This window comes from Nomascus leucogenys, chromosome 12, assembly GCF_006542625.1.
Source record: "Nomascus leucogenys isolate Asia chromosome 12, Asia_NLE_v1, whole genome shotgun sequence".
Classification (NCBI taxonomy): Eukaryota; Metazoa; Chordata; class Mammalia; order Primates; family Hylobatidae; genus Nomascus; species Nomascus leucogenys.
Genome location: NC_044392.1, coordinates 32,458,434 through 32,475,383, shown reverse-complemented (window position 1 = coordinate 32,475,383; position 16,950 = coordinate 32,458,434). Strand labels below are relative to the sequence as shown.

Here is a 16,950-nt window from a genome sequence, read left to right as displayed (position 1 = left end):
GCCTCAGCCTCCCAAAGTGCTGGGATTACAAGTGTGAGCCACCACACCTGGCCTGAACATTCTTTTCTAACACACATAGATCATTAATAATTGACTATTCTAAGCCAGAGGCAAATCTTAACTAGTTTGAAAGGCAAAAATCATGAAGAATATGTCCTCTAGACATATGCAATTCAGCTAGATTCCAATACAAAAAGAGAATAAACAAATCTCCATATGTTTGGGAATAAACATAATTCTAAATAAATAATAAACCAAAGAAGACAACACAAAGAAAGTAAAAAATGTTTCAAACTGAATAAAAATTACATATCAAAAATAATAGGATATGGTTATAAGCAGTTACAAGGAAATTTATGCTCTTAATTGCATATATTAAAAATATTAAAAATTGATAGAATATATAATTCTGTAACTGCTAATAGCAGAAAAGGGGAATAAAGAAAATTGGTCAATAACCATCAACTTAGAATTGTGTGTCTAGCAATAGTATCATTAAAGAAAGAGGGTAAAATAAAAAACATGTGCAGATTAAAAAGAAACAGGTAGTTTACAATGAAGAAATGAAGAACAACAAGAAGAGAAAATATTCTAAAAGGACAGGTTGATATGCAAGAAAAATTGGTGAACAGATGTTTAGGTAAATCTAAGCAAATGTTGTTTCTATCAAAATAAATAAATAAATAAAAGAATGTCTAACGTGCAGGCAAAAAAACTGAATGTCCAAAAACAACAATAATAAAAAAACTATGTAAGATTTAAGAGAGAAGATTAGAACTAGAGTGTCCTAAACTTGTTGTATGACTTGGGAGAGAGCCATATTATGATAGAACTTTAAGTTAAATATATGAAAAAATTTCAAGCCTAACCAATAAAGAATAAGTATAAAAATCACATAACCTCTAAAGCAACAGAGAACATAGTAGGCAGAATAATACTACCCCTCAAAGATGTCCACATCATAATCTCCAGAACGTATAAATACGTTAACTCACCTGCCAAAAAGGACTTTGCAGATGTGATTAAGATTACAGGCCTTGAGATAGTAGAGATTATTCTGGATTATTCCCATGGGCCCAATCTCATCACATGAGTCCCTAAAATCAGAGAATCTGTCCTAGCTTTAGAGAACCAGAGAGATGTCAGTGTGAGGAGGACTCAAGCCTGCTACTGGTGGCTTTGAAGATGGAGAAAGGTGGCCCCAAACCAAGGAATGTGGATGGCTTCAAGATGTTGGAATGTGCAAGGAAACTGATTCTTTCCTAGAGCCTCAAAAGAAATGCAGCCTTATCAACACCTGATCTTTACCTGATAAGATCTGATTGGACTTCTGACAGAACTGTAAGATCATAAATTTGTATTGTTTAAGTGACTAACTTGGTGGTAATTTGTTATAACTTCAATAGAAAACCATATAATAGAAAAAAAAACTGAAGAGAGGAAGAAAAATTTCTTCAACTAGTCCAAAGAAAAGGCAAGAAGAAAAAATAGAAAAACAGGAAAACAGTAAAATAGAAATATATACAAAAATATCAATAATCACAGCATATTTAAATGTACATGTATTAACTTTACCAATGAAAATATAAGCATTCCAGATTAAATTTAAAAAAAAACTATATGCTATTTACAAGAGACATAAGACATATCTAAAGCATAATAGGGCAAGTATAAAAGTGATGGCAAAAAGATATTAATTAACCCAAATACACTATCAATCAAACCCTTTCTAAGGAAAAATGGCTCAAGCTGGAGCTAAAAAGGAAATTCAACTCTAATCTGTTAACCGACCAAGGACCATATGACTGAGAATTGTAGAATGGAAAGGCAGAATTCTTATTTTACAGAAAAAAATGTCAATTTCTCCCTGGGAATTTAATGAGAAGGCATTTTTCATTGTATTATTTGGGAGGCAGTTATACTGTTGTTGGGTCTATCGTATAATCAATAGCATGCCATCTTAGACAATGATACTATAGATAAGTAAAGATGAGAAAAAGATTGGGGGTGAGTTTTTAGCAAGGCCTCTGTTACTGAACTAAGGTATTCTTCTAATGCATTAGGGTGCCTTTCAGCAGCCAAAACTCAACCGCTCACCACTGGTCCTAGGACAATATACAAAGCAACAGTAATTGGTATTGAGGGAATGGTTTTCCAAAGGTGACAGCAAGACTAACTAATATTCATCTGGTCTGTTCCCCGAGAAGTAGCCATAGTCTACTAGAGCATGGCAGCCAATTGGCTTAAAGGTATAAAACCCAGAAAACAACTAGGAATGTGTACCCTTGCTCCTCATGAGTAAAGTAACTTCTATCCCTGTTCCCATGAGAAAGTGCTCTCTCTCTCTACTTCTTCCATTTGCTTCTCCATGTCTGGCCATATTTAAGGGTTTCTGGTTATATGTGGCCCTACCTCTTTTTTCTCAGACCTGCAGGCCCTCAAGTAGGGGATAGTGTACAAGTAAGGGATAGTGTATTGTTCTCCTGCTTTCACATGTTAAGCACATTGGAGTCAGAGTCCAGCACCTGCAGTGGAAGCCTGTTTCTCTCTAGTGCTCTCTCTCCTGTGCTCCATGGGCTGGGAGGCAGGATGAGATCCCTGGGCAAGTATGCCCTTAGTTTGTTCTGTAGATCCAACTTTTCCCCAGGCAGGCCTCAAGTTCCAGATCAGTGTAAGGGATAGAGGAAATAGGAATAGAAAGAAAGCCTCAACCATTCTCAAACACAGCTTTCACAAGACAGCCTAAGTAAAATTAATGCTTAATATTTTGATCTACATCTGTCTCCTGTGTTAGTTCTTCATCAGTTAGTAATTTGGAGGGAAGAATGGAGACTAACTGAGCTCAAGAGAGGACAAGAAGCTGTTTTAAGGAGGAATGTAAAAGATAAAAAAGAGAAGAGAAATAAGAGAGATTTATGAAGGAGACAAGTAAATTGGTAAGATTAGGTCCCCATGTGGATTTAGGGATAAAATACATATGGAACTCAAGGACAGCCACCAATTTTGTAAGTATGTGATTAGGTGAATGTTGTGTTAGTGCATACAGAAGTAGGTTTTTCAATGAAAGAGAATTAATTTAATTTTGAATTTATCAATTAATTCAATTTTGGATTTTTAAGTTCCTGTGAAAAATCTACATGGAAACGTTCAGGAAACAGCTCAAACGCATGGTTTTACAGCTGGGGTGATGACATAAATTTGGGAAGCAACACATTGTTGAAGTCATGGAGTACACAGAATCCCCTGGGAGAGTATATAGAATGAGAAAAAAAGGGCCATGAACAGAACCCTGGGGAATACCAGGAGTCTTTTTTGCCTCTGAGAAGGAATGACTCTGAGAAAAAATAGCCAGAGAGATAGAGATGGAAGCAGCGGTGGGGGTGGGGGTGGTGAAGTGCCATGACAACCAGGGGAAGACAGAATAATAATTTTTAAAGTATTCTAAACTTAATTTATTCCAGTTGGGATGGAAGAACAGAAGAGGTACATTTTTTGCATTTATTAAAATTAAATTTTTTAATTTAATTTTAATTAAAATTAAAATGTCTTTTAAGTCATTCATACATTATGATATCCCAATACTGTAATCCTGCTAAACTATATAATACCTGAACCCTGAAGTTGTTTCAAACTTGATATAGCCAAGATTTTATGACATTTCCTTCCAATGAAATTTCTTCAAACATATATCTGATGATACTGCCAGATCTTCACATAGAAAAAATGTATAGTTCATATGAGTCAAATTCTACTATTAGAAAATGTATGTTCATCCATAAGAATTGTTAAACTACATAAGTCTAGAAAATATATAAAGTATTATTTCAGTACCTTTTAAAAATTATCAAGCAAATGCTTGGAATTTTGGAGCTGCATATAAAATTCAAAAGGTGATTTAGTTCAAAAGATTATTTAGGTCAATCTCCCTACCTCCAGGGAGAAGTATTCTTAAGCCCCTTCCAAGCACAGGTCTCACCTAAAATATGGCTTGTTTTTTTATCCACAAACCATTTCAGTACATCTCCCAGAGGACAGGAAAATGCATACTGTGACTGAGTTCCTGCTGTGATAGAGCCTCAAATAACTTGTGCTTAGACCTTGGGATCAAAGATTATACACACAGTTGACTTCATAATTTTTCTTCTGAAAAACAGCAGGGTCTTCCTTTCACTGAAAGTTAATAGATGGGCACAAGAATTTCATGTATTTAACATCTACTATAATGTTGCTCACCCAACCTACTGATGCCTTTCTCCCTTTAATTTGATTAGATGGCTTGCTTTCTGGCTGAGACTCAAAAGGAATGAGGATTGCTGAATGTAAATATGTGGCTCAGTACTTAAAATTAATGGATTTTTAAATAGGATACTAGCATTATTTTTCATTGATTTTTATAAACTTCTTACTAAAGATATAAGCTATCAAAGTAAACATTTAATACCTCACTTATCACATGGGGAATAGCTCTCTATTCACATAAAATTCCTCTATCATTCATACACATGCATACATATACATATTGACTCATCATATGAAAACTTTATTTCTGGTTTGAGGTAATAAATTTTTAGAAAGACACAAATTGTATTGTGTCTCTACATCTAAACAAGAGAATCATAAAGCATCAACTGATTACTAGCTAAAATTAAAATCAAAGACTGACTCATTGACAACTTGTAACCTTTATCCATTTGATTAGAGGATCTTTCTAAAGAAAGGATAAAAATGCGAATCAAATGTCAGATTTCTACAGTCAAAGGGAATTGGCAAGCTGTTGATGAGTTAAGCTGACTTATATTAAATTATCTGGATAACTGCTCCCCAGTTAGCTGATAGGCTCCATGGGGATCAATTTCACTCATCCTCCTCACTACAGGCTTTACTATAGAAAGAAAAGAGTTGAAAATGTAATTGGTTCATAAATTTTTCTCAACACTATACAAAACTGAGAACTAGACTAAATCAGTTGTTACACAGAAGGTGTTTCTGTGGAACGCTGATAGACATACACATATATTTCCATATGCTTACTTTTTGCCATTTAAATACAACAATACATTTTTGAAACTCTTCGGTTTGGAAGAAGTTTATTTAAATCACCCAAATGGTTGTTGGATTTACTAACTCATATGCAATTAAGAAAGAATAAGAAGAGAAAATGGTGAATCAATTTGAGTCAGTAAAATATATACTACATATATTTTCATTAACCATATAAAGCCCAAATACTTCAAATTTGTTTTTACATTAAAATAGAATTCTTCTGTTCATCCTGTTTTAAAATCAGTCCCATTCAACAGTATTTGCCAGCATATTAATTAGAGGTTTAGTAAAAAGAGAATGAATTTTAGGGAAAAACAAAACACGGTTTTCTGGTTTCCCTTTACCTTCTAGCTGTGTTGCTGTGGACAAGTTACTTACCCATTCTATAAAATAAATTTAACAACATTCACTTCAGTCAAATCATAGTTAAAATACATAAATTATAATTTTTATGGTTGTTATTTTATTTTTCTTAGGTCAGACTGTTAACCCTGACTCCCTAACTCACTTATTTTGCTAGTTTAAATAAAAATTTAAAGTAGTCTTCCAGCCTGGGCAAGATGGCCAAACTCCATCTCTAGCAAAATACCAAAAAATTAGCCAGGAATAGTGGTGCATGGCTGTAGTTCCAGCTACCTGGGAGGTTTAGATGGGAGGATGACTTGAGCGTGGGAAGTCAAGGGTGCAGTGAGCTATGATCATGCCACTTCACTTCAGCCTGGGTGACAGAGCCAGACCCTGCCTCAAAAATAATAATAATTAAATAAAATAAAGTAGTCTTGAACTGAGGTGTATGTAAAGTGCATATCACAGTGTCTGGCATATAGTATATGCTCCATAAATGAATGCTACACATATTTATTAGTTTTAAATAAAGGAATTATGGTTGGCATTTCTTTAATCCCATAGACTTTTACATAAGATCTCATAACATTAAAAGATTCCTATTTATTTATCTAATACCTGAAATTTCTGTCCTATTTCAAAGAGAGTCTTTGGTCTTCCTTTTTAATGAGACATTCACCACCCCTCTGATCCATCACCATTTGTGTACTAACACCCACACTGAGAACCCAGTCACCTCAAGAGCTATAAGGTGCTTATATAGAAAGACTATGGAAGTCACAGAAAGAGATATCATATTACTATAAGAGTGACTCAGATGTTAGGCAATCAGCTAGTCATTTGAGTAGTAGATCTCAAAAAATAGTTTGATTGATTTGTTTTCCCTATTGAATTAAATCATTTTTGGAGCCTTTTATACATATAGCCTTAACTTCTACAAATAATCCCTATTTTAATTACAGCACCAATCTACTCTACAGGAAAAAAAAATCTCCCAAACCATACAAAATATAAGCTACAGAAATTAGAGCCAAGAAAGATGACAAAGGAATTAAAATTTCATTTCAAATATAATTAATTCTAGTCTCAGAAAGTTGAAATTCATAAATGTAGAGATTGAAAATTAAAATGTCATCTTGCTAATACTGAAAATCAGTATTCAGAAGGAAAACATCAAAAATCCTTGTTTTCTATAAGTCTAATTTTCAGCTGTTATCTACAAGTTGTTCTTTCTCTCTTCCATTTTTTTCTTAGTCCCTTTTACAGATGACTGTATCTCTTCTAAATCAAAACTGAGAAAAAGAATGATGAATGCAGCTTTGACAAACAACAGAGAGAAGAATAGGGACACATGTGCAGGCACCATGTCACAGTTTCTCTCACAGAAAGAGCCACATGCAGTGGGAGGAAGATAGCGAGGCGGGGATGCCAGCCAGTGGGAAACTCTTCCTTTAGACATACTGTACCTCCAGACATTTCGATGACATAAATTTATTCATTCATATATTTAACAAACTTTTGTGGGTCACACTCTGTGAATAATTTGCTGTTTGAGGTATCACTACAACAGTTTTTAGGGATACAGTTATCAATAAGACAGATCAGTCTCCCTGTATCACAATTTCTTTATATGGTTTCTTTTTTTTTCCTTTTTATAACACTCACATTGTCATTGTTCCATTGATCCGATGGTCAACATTTATTAGATATAAATATATATATATATATATATATATATATTAACAAAACTTGAGAATAGGCAGCATTAGTTACAAACAATCTAGGCAAGAACTTCCTAGTCAACTAGATCAAAGATCATCATTTGAAAACAGGGAGAAAATGGAAAAAGGAAAGAATAGATCATAGATTTTAAATTGTGATTCATTAATTCATTCAGCTAATACAGAGAAAGTGCTTGCAATGTGGATGGAGATGTGCTAAGTGCCACAGGAGACATAAACATGAATTAAGTCAGATGAGACATGCATAACTATGGTATTATCAATTTTTTTAAAATTGAAAGAAAAAGACAGAATGAAGACAACCATTTTCCAGGTCCTATCCATCCTCATATGGTTACATACTCCCAGTCTTGATTCAGATTGACTTTGAACCCAAAGTTAGAGAATGTAAAAAGATTATATAATTGTTTTCTTACTTTTCTTTCCTACTGCCCAGTTGGCGAGCTGTATATTGATCCCCATAGTCAATTAATACCAATTGTCGAGAAAAGACATTCACTTTGTTGCCTATAAATAAATCTTCCAAGTGCAGGTTATCATATTTGGTCCGCTTTAAAAAGGTGCGATGATTCTTTACATCATGCTAGAACCAGACACAACAATATAACAAACAAACAAAAAAAGTTATGAATAAGGAAAGTTAATCTTATCATAAGGTAGAAATAATTCTTAATTCTGTCTTATCAAAGATAGGTTATATTCTGTTTCTTTTTTGTTACAAATATAAATCATAATTTTTAATAACTTCCATATTTCCTAATCCAATCTGGTAATAACATAAAAGCTTTTTATTAAAAATTTAATACTCTTAAAAACCTGAATAGAAAGATTTGTTTATTACCAAATCATTTCAGTAAAGTAGTCCTTACAAAATACTAAAGAAAGAGTCATACACCCAGATTTCTGCTTTATTGTGTACACAAAATCCCAATACCAAAAAGCTCTACTTGTTAAAATTGTGTTGCCAGTGAAGGAACACAAAGAAATAAACAGAAGCCTCTTAGCTTGAGCCTCTTCAATTTGACTTTTTGTAGCAATAACAGCTTTCAATAATGAGGACATATTTATGACCATAATAATCCTTATCTATAATCACTTACTGGTTATTTCTTATCCAAAACATGAATAATCCCAAATCCCATTTCAGTATTTTTTTTTTTTTTTTGAGACAGAGTCTCATGCTGTTGCCCAGGCAGGAGTGCAGTGGCGTGATCTCAGCTCACTGCAACCTCCACCTCCCGAGTTCAAGCTATCCTCCTGCCTCAGCCTCCCGAGTGGCTGGGATTACAGGCATGTGCCACCACTCCCGGCTAATTTTTTGTATCTTTAGTAGAGATGGGTTTTCACCATGTTGGCCAGGGTAGTCTTGAACTCCTGACCTCAAGTAATCTGCCCTCCTCGGCCTCCCAAAGTGCTGGGATTACAGGCATGAGCCACTGTGCCCGGCCCCCACTTCAATCTTCTAACAACAACAACAACAAAAAAAAAAAAATCCTATTTTTGAAATTAAAAATAAAGGCACAAGTTAACTTCTTATATTGGAATTATAATGAATACATTTAAAAAGAATTTCCATATACATATATATATATACACACACACACACACACACATACATATAAATGTGTTTTTAAAAAGCAATTATATAAAAGGCAGTGGTTCCCATGTTCACCCCCTTTGCCAACATTCAAGCAAAGAAACGCTTATTTACCATTTCAACAGATCCATCCCCTGGGTAAAATAAAAGCTCATAACGTCGAAGAAGTGAAGCATTTGGATCATACCACTCTGCAATGAAAACGAATCTTTCACTATGATTCTGCAAAGAAACACAGAAGAATTTTAACATTAACATATAAAGAACAAGCATTCTTCTATAAGTCACACAAAATGAAAGCAAGAATTACCAATATGCAAGAAACAAACTTACTTCTGCCTATTATATTGGATCTGCTTTTCAACAAAATATCAGTTATCAACATACCCTCAGAAATATTTCCTTTTAATTTCTCACTAAATACCCTTAGATATCTCAAAGATGGCTTATGGATTGCTTTTTACTTTACAGCCATCTAATCATCCTGAGTAAATTAACATTTTCTGAGAACGTGAGCTCCTGATTTTACTACTGTAACAATTCAGTCCTTCTGAAAGCAACTTTACATACAGACTATCAATAAACTAATATAAGAATAAATTTCTGAAGATAGCTCTCAATTATATGAAGTTTTGACTTCCCTAAATTTGACAATCTAGTAGTATCAGAATATTACCATTAAAATTATAGCAAACATCTTTCTTTTTCCTTAGTAATTTCATATGATAGTATCTTTTTATAGAAATAGAGAATGCGTTAGTCTAGGACCTCTGAAAATGAATCTGAAGACAAGATTGAACATACAAGAATTTCATTAAGGAAAATTCCCATAATATAAAATGATGAGGGAGCCAAGGAAGACTAGAAAAGCCGACAAAAACAATACAAGTTTGACACAGAGTGGTGGAGAGATGCAAGTGAGAGGTGACAGCGTGCTGGCAGTCCTCACAGCCCTCGCTTGCTCTCAGTGCCTCCTCTGCCTGGGCTCCCACTTTGGCAGCACTTGAGGAGCCCTTCAGCCCGCCGCTGCACTGTGGGAGCCCCTTTCTGGGCTGGCCAAGGTGGAAGCCGGCTCCCTCAGCTTGCAGGGAGGTGTGGAGGGAGAGGCGCGAGCGGGAACCAGGGCTGCATGGGGTGCTTGCGGGCCAGCTGGAGTTCTGGGTAGGCGTGGGCTTGGCGGGCCCTGCACTCTGAGCAGCCGGCCGGCCCTGCCAGCCCCGGGCAATGAGGGACTTAGCACCCACGCCAGCGGCTGCGGAGGTTGTACTGGGTCCCCCAGCAGTGCCAGCCCACCAGCGCCGCGCTCAATTTCTCACCGGACCTTAGCTGCATTCCTGCCGGGCAGGGCTCGGGACCTGCAGCCCGCCATGCCTGAGCCTCCCACCCCCTCCATGGGCTCTTGTGCGGCTGGAGCCTCCCCAACGAGTGCCACCCCCTGCTCCACAGCACCCAGTCCCATCGACCACCCAAGGGCTGAGGAGTGTGAGCGCATGGCACGGGACTGGCAGGCAGCTCCACCTCAGCCGCGGTGCAGGATCCACTGGGTGAAGCCAGCTGGGCTCCTGAGTCTGGTGGAGATGTGGAGAAACTTTATGTCTAGCTCAGGGATTGTAAATACACCAATCAGCACCCTGTGTCTAGCTCAGGGTCTGTGAATGCACCAATCGACACTCTGTATCTAGCTACTCTGGTGGGGCCTTGGAAAACCTTTATGTCTAGCTCAGGGATTGTAAATACACCAATCAGCTCCCTGTCAAAACAGACCACTCAGCCCTACCAATCAGCAGGACGTGGGTGGGGCCAGATAAGAGAATAAAAGCACGCTGCCGGAGCCAGCAGTGGCAACCTGCTCAGGTCCCCTTCCACACTGTGGAAGCTTTGTTCTTTCGCTCTTTGCAATAAATCTTGCTACTGCTCACTCTTTGGGTCCACACTGCTTTTATGAGCTGTAACACTCACGGCGAAGGTCTGCAGCTTCCCTCCTGAAGCCAGCGAGACCACAAGCCCACCGGGAGGAAGGAACAACTCCAGACGCGCCACCTTAAGAGCTGTAACACTCACTGCAAAGGTCTGCAGCTTCACTTCTGAGCCAGCAAGACCACGAACCCACCAGAAGGAAGAAACTCCGAACACATCTGAACATCAGAAGGAACAAACTCCGGACACGCTGCCTTTAGAACTGTAACACTCACCACGAGGGTCCGCGGCTTCATTCTGGAAGTCAGTGAGACCAAGAACCCACCAATTCCGGACACACAAGGAAGGTTAAGTGGAATCATCCCACATTGCTACACCCTCTAAGGAAGGTTCAGTAAGCCCATCAGGAAGTGCTAGAGCCAGGTGACTCCCAAGGACAGGGAGGGGCCAGCTTTAGTATCCCTGCTCCTCTCAATCACTGGCTGGGAGCAGCCTTTGGGAAGCAAGTGCTCAGCACAAAAGCAGCAGTAGATTTCAGAGAACAGCAGCTGGGACCCTTGGTCACTTAGGTTGCCTGTAGTTGGAGGTCTGTGAAGTACATTCTTAGGGCTACCACAGAGAGCAAAAAATGAAAAAAATAAGTCAAAGATGGGTCCTTTTCCCTTGACTATTGAGCAGGATTTCCCATTATATATGTTAGTAAAAATACCCTCGCCCCAAAGATCTTCATTATAATAAGCAAATAAAAGCATAGGGAAGAAGGGAATCTAGGAGTTTTATTGCTAATTCTGGATTTGCCATCTGATGCTCTGGTTAGGGAAAATTTAGGGGTTCTTTTTAAGTTAATAATTGACTTATAAATTCTAATGGTAGAAGTTGTATGTCTAATTATGTTTATAATATATCCATAAACTATAATGTAGATGAGTAGTTTTTAAGACATTTTTATTTTTCCCACAATCATCCAAAGACATATTTAAACCATGCTGATTACTCAAGAGAAAATAAATGTAAAATAAGGGACATACTATGACATTTGTAAAAGCCTTTCATCATATATATTTTTCATATTGATTATAACAATACAGCTTTTTTGAGTTTAGGTTTCACTGTGCATTCTAGTATTGTACTCACCTACAAATAAAAATTTAAATATTAGTAGATTATTAAAATTTTTACTACCCATAATAAAATATTTATTTAAATACATAATTGAAATGTTGCCTTCACTAAAATAAATATAAAATAGAAGAAATGACACATCTAACTAAAGCAAATGAAAAATCAATGAAACCTGGTACTTCCATTTATCCATGTAGCCTATCCACCAAACCTGCCAACTACACTCTTTAATTCTGAATTGGGCAGCAGAATTTTGCACTATACTCTATCCAGAAAACAGTTTTAATACAAAGAAAATAAACTGAGGAACTATTGCTTCTGGCTATGACAAAGTAGTTCATAGCAAACCAATGCTACTTCTAAGAACAACTAGAAAAGTAGGATATCAAAGACTTGGAGAGCTTTTAAGGCAGCCAGGATATGAGGATCCAAGATCCAGAAAGACACGAAGCCCACTGAAATGAAACCAACATTCACTGCATTGTTTTTACTCATAAGATATGTGCTGAGTCTCAAGTCAAGTAGACAAGTGACTGAGAAGCCTAAGAAGCTGGTAGAGGGAGCCCACCAAGGAGCAGAGAAACAGGTACAAAAGTGAGCTGAAACCTGTGCTTGTTCAGTAGAGCTTTTGGAAACAAACTCCCAAGCCAGTGCTGTTTCCTCTGTGGGAAAAGGTTTATTACTCCAAGTACAAATTATATTCAAACTTGATTTAAACTTAACTTTCTGGTTTACCTTTAAAGTAAAAACTGTGTTTACTTCCTAGAGCTAAAAGATATATCTATAGATATAATAGTGGTACATCTGGACTTGGGATAAAACATCACAGTCAGGTTGGCCTTTCAACTACCTGCCTGACACACATGCACACACACACACCATTCAAACCAAAGCCACCTTTAAAATTTAAAGAAAATTTACTTTTCAGCTTTGTTGAGCCAAATCTAGAAAAAAAGAGGAACTCGGTTTCCTTCCTCAAATGATATTAAAGCTATATATCATTTTGTTTTAACTCTCCACTTTATGGATAAAGAAACTGAGCTCCAGATAATACAAATGACTAGCATAAGGTCACAGAGCTGGTTAATAACTGAGCCCAAACTGGAAACTACATTTCCTATGACTCAGATATTTCCATATCACTAGCCTTCCTGGGCCAACTCAAGAGAGAGAAACTAACACTTTAGTAGCACATAGATACACCTTGAGTTGTTTGTCACAGATGCTCTGATGAGAATGCCACAACCTAATGATTACATGGACAATCATTAGTTCCTTCTTCCTTGAAGATTCCAACTGCTATCAAAAGTACTTTAGGAGGAGCATTTAAAGATTACATTGCATCAAAAAGAGACTTTCTTAAAGAAGCCAAATCATTTTTCCTCTTTTGAACATTTTAAATATAAGTTATACGTAATAAAAGAGTTGATCCCTCACACATAATCACACTTTGTTCCAGAAATCTTAGTCTTAAAGGAAAATGTGTATTATTATACCCAGAAGTCTTGAAGTGACTTGAACTGGGCAATGTGGTATTATTATACCCAGAAGCCTTAGCATCTTAAAGTCTTAAGGTCTCTGTCTATACAGAGAGAACTTTCCTAGAGCACCAGTCTTACTCGATGGTAAGTCATGTAAACAATTTTTACATTGTAACATGCATATATGTGTATATAAATATATGTTATTGAGTGGAATGTAAAATTCATATAAGTTTTATAACATAAAATAGGTGATTTTATGGAAATTTTGACCAATATTGGAATTGCAAGTGAAATTATATTTGAAGATTAACCAAGTCTTTGGAGAAATAAATCACACCATCACCTCTCTCTGCTACTGTTTAAAGGAAGGTCCAGCTTTACAATGGATCATATGAAATTAACAATCTTTTCCATACAGATATACTTTAAAAAAACCTAATCTCTCAGTTCAAGAGTGAGTTTAAGCTTATGTTACCAAGCAAAATTGTACCTTGGCCTCACATATTTCAATAATACTGATCAGAAAGCTATTCCATTCCTGATGATACTATGATCATCAATCAACAAATATCAACTGGGCCTGGTACTACTAGCATGCTGAGTGCAATGAGCACACCAATCTGATAAGTCTGCTGCTGCTGGTGCTACTGCTGCTATCACTTGCTGGCAGCCTACAGCAAGAGACATGGCCCTGAAATGTGTTGCTTAAAGAGAAGATCCAGGAAACTATAAAGGGGTTTTTTGGGGGAGAATTATGGAGGAATATTTGTGAGAGTCCAAAAGACCTGGGCAAGACTTAATCTCTCTAACTCTCATTTTCCCCATTTGAAAAATGGAAACAGTACTTTCCTCATAAGGTAGTTTTGGGGATTAAATGACTTAGTTTACATGAAGCACTTAGTATTTCTGTTGCCTATGTCTCCCAAAGCAATGATGGTGGTTTATAGGTCCACCTGTGACTTTAGAGCTGCATTGCACACACTCATCTCCCTCACTGATCTTTTTCTGACGTATAAGAAGAGCATCTCTGGATTTGTGATGATGCAGCCTCAGCTGCAACTAATTCTAGGTAAATAGTTTTTTAAAGGTCTTTGCAGAAAAAATCAGTATGAAGGAAAAAGGGATTTATGATGGACAGAAAAATGACTAAAATTATATTTATAAATGAAAATAAAAACTATTGAACATATAATACTAAGTAAATTTTTTTGTAAAGGATATATAATATTAATAAATCAGAGCCAAAGTACAATTCTTACCTTTTGGGGAGTTCAGTTATAGATCTGTTTTTGTCAATAAAAATCTTAGTAACAATTTTCTTTTTAAATTTTATAACACTATCTGTTACACACTCATCATTAGTTTTATAATGGACGTAGGGTGCCCTTAGAGCACATATAGCTTAGATCATAATACCCAAGTCTTTTCAAATACATGGACAGCCTTCCTGAGAAGGATGGGTACAAACATGCCAAGATTGCAGACTACAGTAAATACCTAACTTTCCAATGCCCAGACACAGATGAACATCCACAAGTATCAAGATCATCCAGGAAAATATGAACTTACCAAATAAACCAAATAAGGCACAAGGGACCAATCCTGAAGAAACAGAGATATGTGACCTTTCAGACAGAGTATTCAAAATAGCTCTGCTATAGGTTTCAAAATCAACCCTGGCTAGGGGCCTGAAGCAAACCAGTTTAGTGCTAACAAGGCTAGGGGCCTGAAGCAAACCAGTTTAGTGCTAACAACAACAAAAAAAATCTGATCTACTTTCTTTTCACTTTACCTTCTCTCCCACATATTCCTTATTTCTCATTCTACCACTCCAAGCTTCAACTTCTTTGTTCCTAAATATTTTATGAAAAAGTTCAAAACACTTTTTCTTCTGGATAAGTAATATTTGTGCTTTCTTAATGTCATGCTGTGGTTTGAATTTTCAAATTTCATGAAAATTTGTGTTTCCTGAAAAAAAAAAAAAAAAAAAAAGCTCTTTTAAGGAAACCCAAGAAATTCAAGATAACACAGAGAAGAAATTCAGAATTCCATCAGATAAATTTAACAATGAGATTGAAATAATTAAAAAGAATCAAGCAGAAATTCTGGAGCTGAAAAATGCAAAAAGCATACTGAAGAAGGCATCAGAGTCCTTTAATAGGAGAATTGATCAAGCAGAAGAAAGAATTAGTGAGCTTGAAGACAGGTTATTTGAAAATACATAGAGGAGACAAAAAAAGAATAAAAAACAATGAAGCACACCTATAGGATCTAGGAAATAGGCTGGAAAGGGCAAATCTAAGAGTTATTGGCCTTAAAGAAGAAGTAGAGAAAGAGATAGGGGTAGAAAGTTTATTCAAAGGGCTAATAACAGAGACCTTCCCAAACCTAGAGAAAGATATCAATATCCAAATACAAGATGGTTATAGAAAACATCAAACAGATTTAATCCAAAGAAGACCACCTCAAGGCATTTAATAATCTAACTCTCAAAGGTCAAGGATAAAGAAAGAATTCTAAAAGCAGCAAGAGTAGAGAAGCAAATAAACAATGGAGCTCCAATACATCTAGCAACAGACTTTTCAATGGGAACCTTACAGGCCGGGAGAGTGGCATTACATATTTAAAGTGGTGAAGGAAAAAAGACTTTTACCCTAAAATAGTATATTTAGTGAAAATATCCTTCAAACATAAAGGAGAAATAAAGACTTTCCCAGACAAATAGAAGCTGAGAAATTTCATCAACACCAGACCTGTTCTACGAGAAATGTTAAAGGGAGTACTTCAATCAGAAAGAAAAAGACATTAATGGGCAACAAATAATCACCTGAAGGTACAAAACTCACTGGTCCTTTGGTAATAGTACACAGAAAAACACAGGATATTATAACACTGCAACTGTGGCGTATAGAGAAATGCAAATCAAAACCACGATGTGGTACCATCTCACACCAGTCAGAATGGCTATTAAGAAGTCAAAATGGCTGGGCGTGGTGGCTCACACCTGTAATCCCAGCACTTTGGGAGGTCGAGGCAGAAGGATTACGAGGTCAGGAGTTCAAGACCAGCCTGGCCAACATAGTGAAACCCCATCTCTACTAAAAATACAAAAATTAGCTGGGCATGGTGGCGGGCGCCTGTAGTCCCAGCTACTTGAGAGTCTGAGGCAAGAGAATTGCTTGAACCCAGGAGGAGGAGATTGCAGTGAGCCAAGATCGCACCACTGCACTCCAGCTTGGTGACAGAGCAAGGCTCTGTCTCTAAATAAATAAATAAAATCCATTACAAAGGATACTGGAGAAATTCAAAAAATCTTTAGTGGCTACTACAAGCAACTATATGCCAATAAACTGAAAACTCTAGAAGAAACAGAAAAATAACTAGATACAATCTACCAAGATTGAACCAGGAAGAAATTCAAAACCTAAAGAGACCAATAACAAATAATGAGATCAAAGCCATAATAAAGTCTCCCAGTAAAGAAAAGTCCAAAAAATAGAGGAGGAGGGACTACTTCCAAACTCATTCTATGAGGCCAGTATTACCCTGATACCAAAACCAGACAATGACACATCAAAATAAATAAATAAATAAAACCACAGATCAATATCTCTGATAAATATTGATGCAAAACTTGTCAACGAAATACTAGCAAACTGAATTCAGCAATACATTAGAAAGATCATTCATTATGACCAAG

At 36.5% G+C, this 16,950-nt stretch overlaps 1 protein-coding gene across 4 annotated transcripts in view; it reads right to left on the bottom strand.

Moving 5' to 3' along the window:
* The window catches only part of NME7 (NME/NM23 family member 7), a 229,431-nt gene that overhangs the window by 177,809 nt on the left and 34,672 nt on the right, over positions 1-16,950 (bottom strand). For all 4 annotated transcript variants that reach the window (XM_030824010.1, XM_004089818.3, XM_030824009.1 and 1 more), the window contains exons 2-3: positions 8,842-8,949; positions 7,547-7,713 (exon numbers count right to left, since the gene is read on the bottom strand). In XM_030824010.1, coding sequence (XP_030679870.1) covers positions 7,547-7,713; positions 8,842-8,949 — 275 coding nt within the window. The remainder of the gene's footprint in view (positions 1-7,546; positions 7,714-8,841; positions 8,950-16,950) is intronic.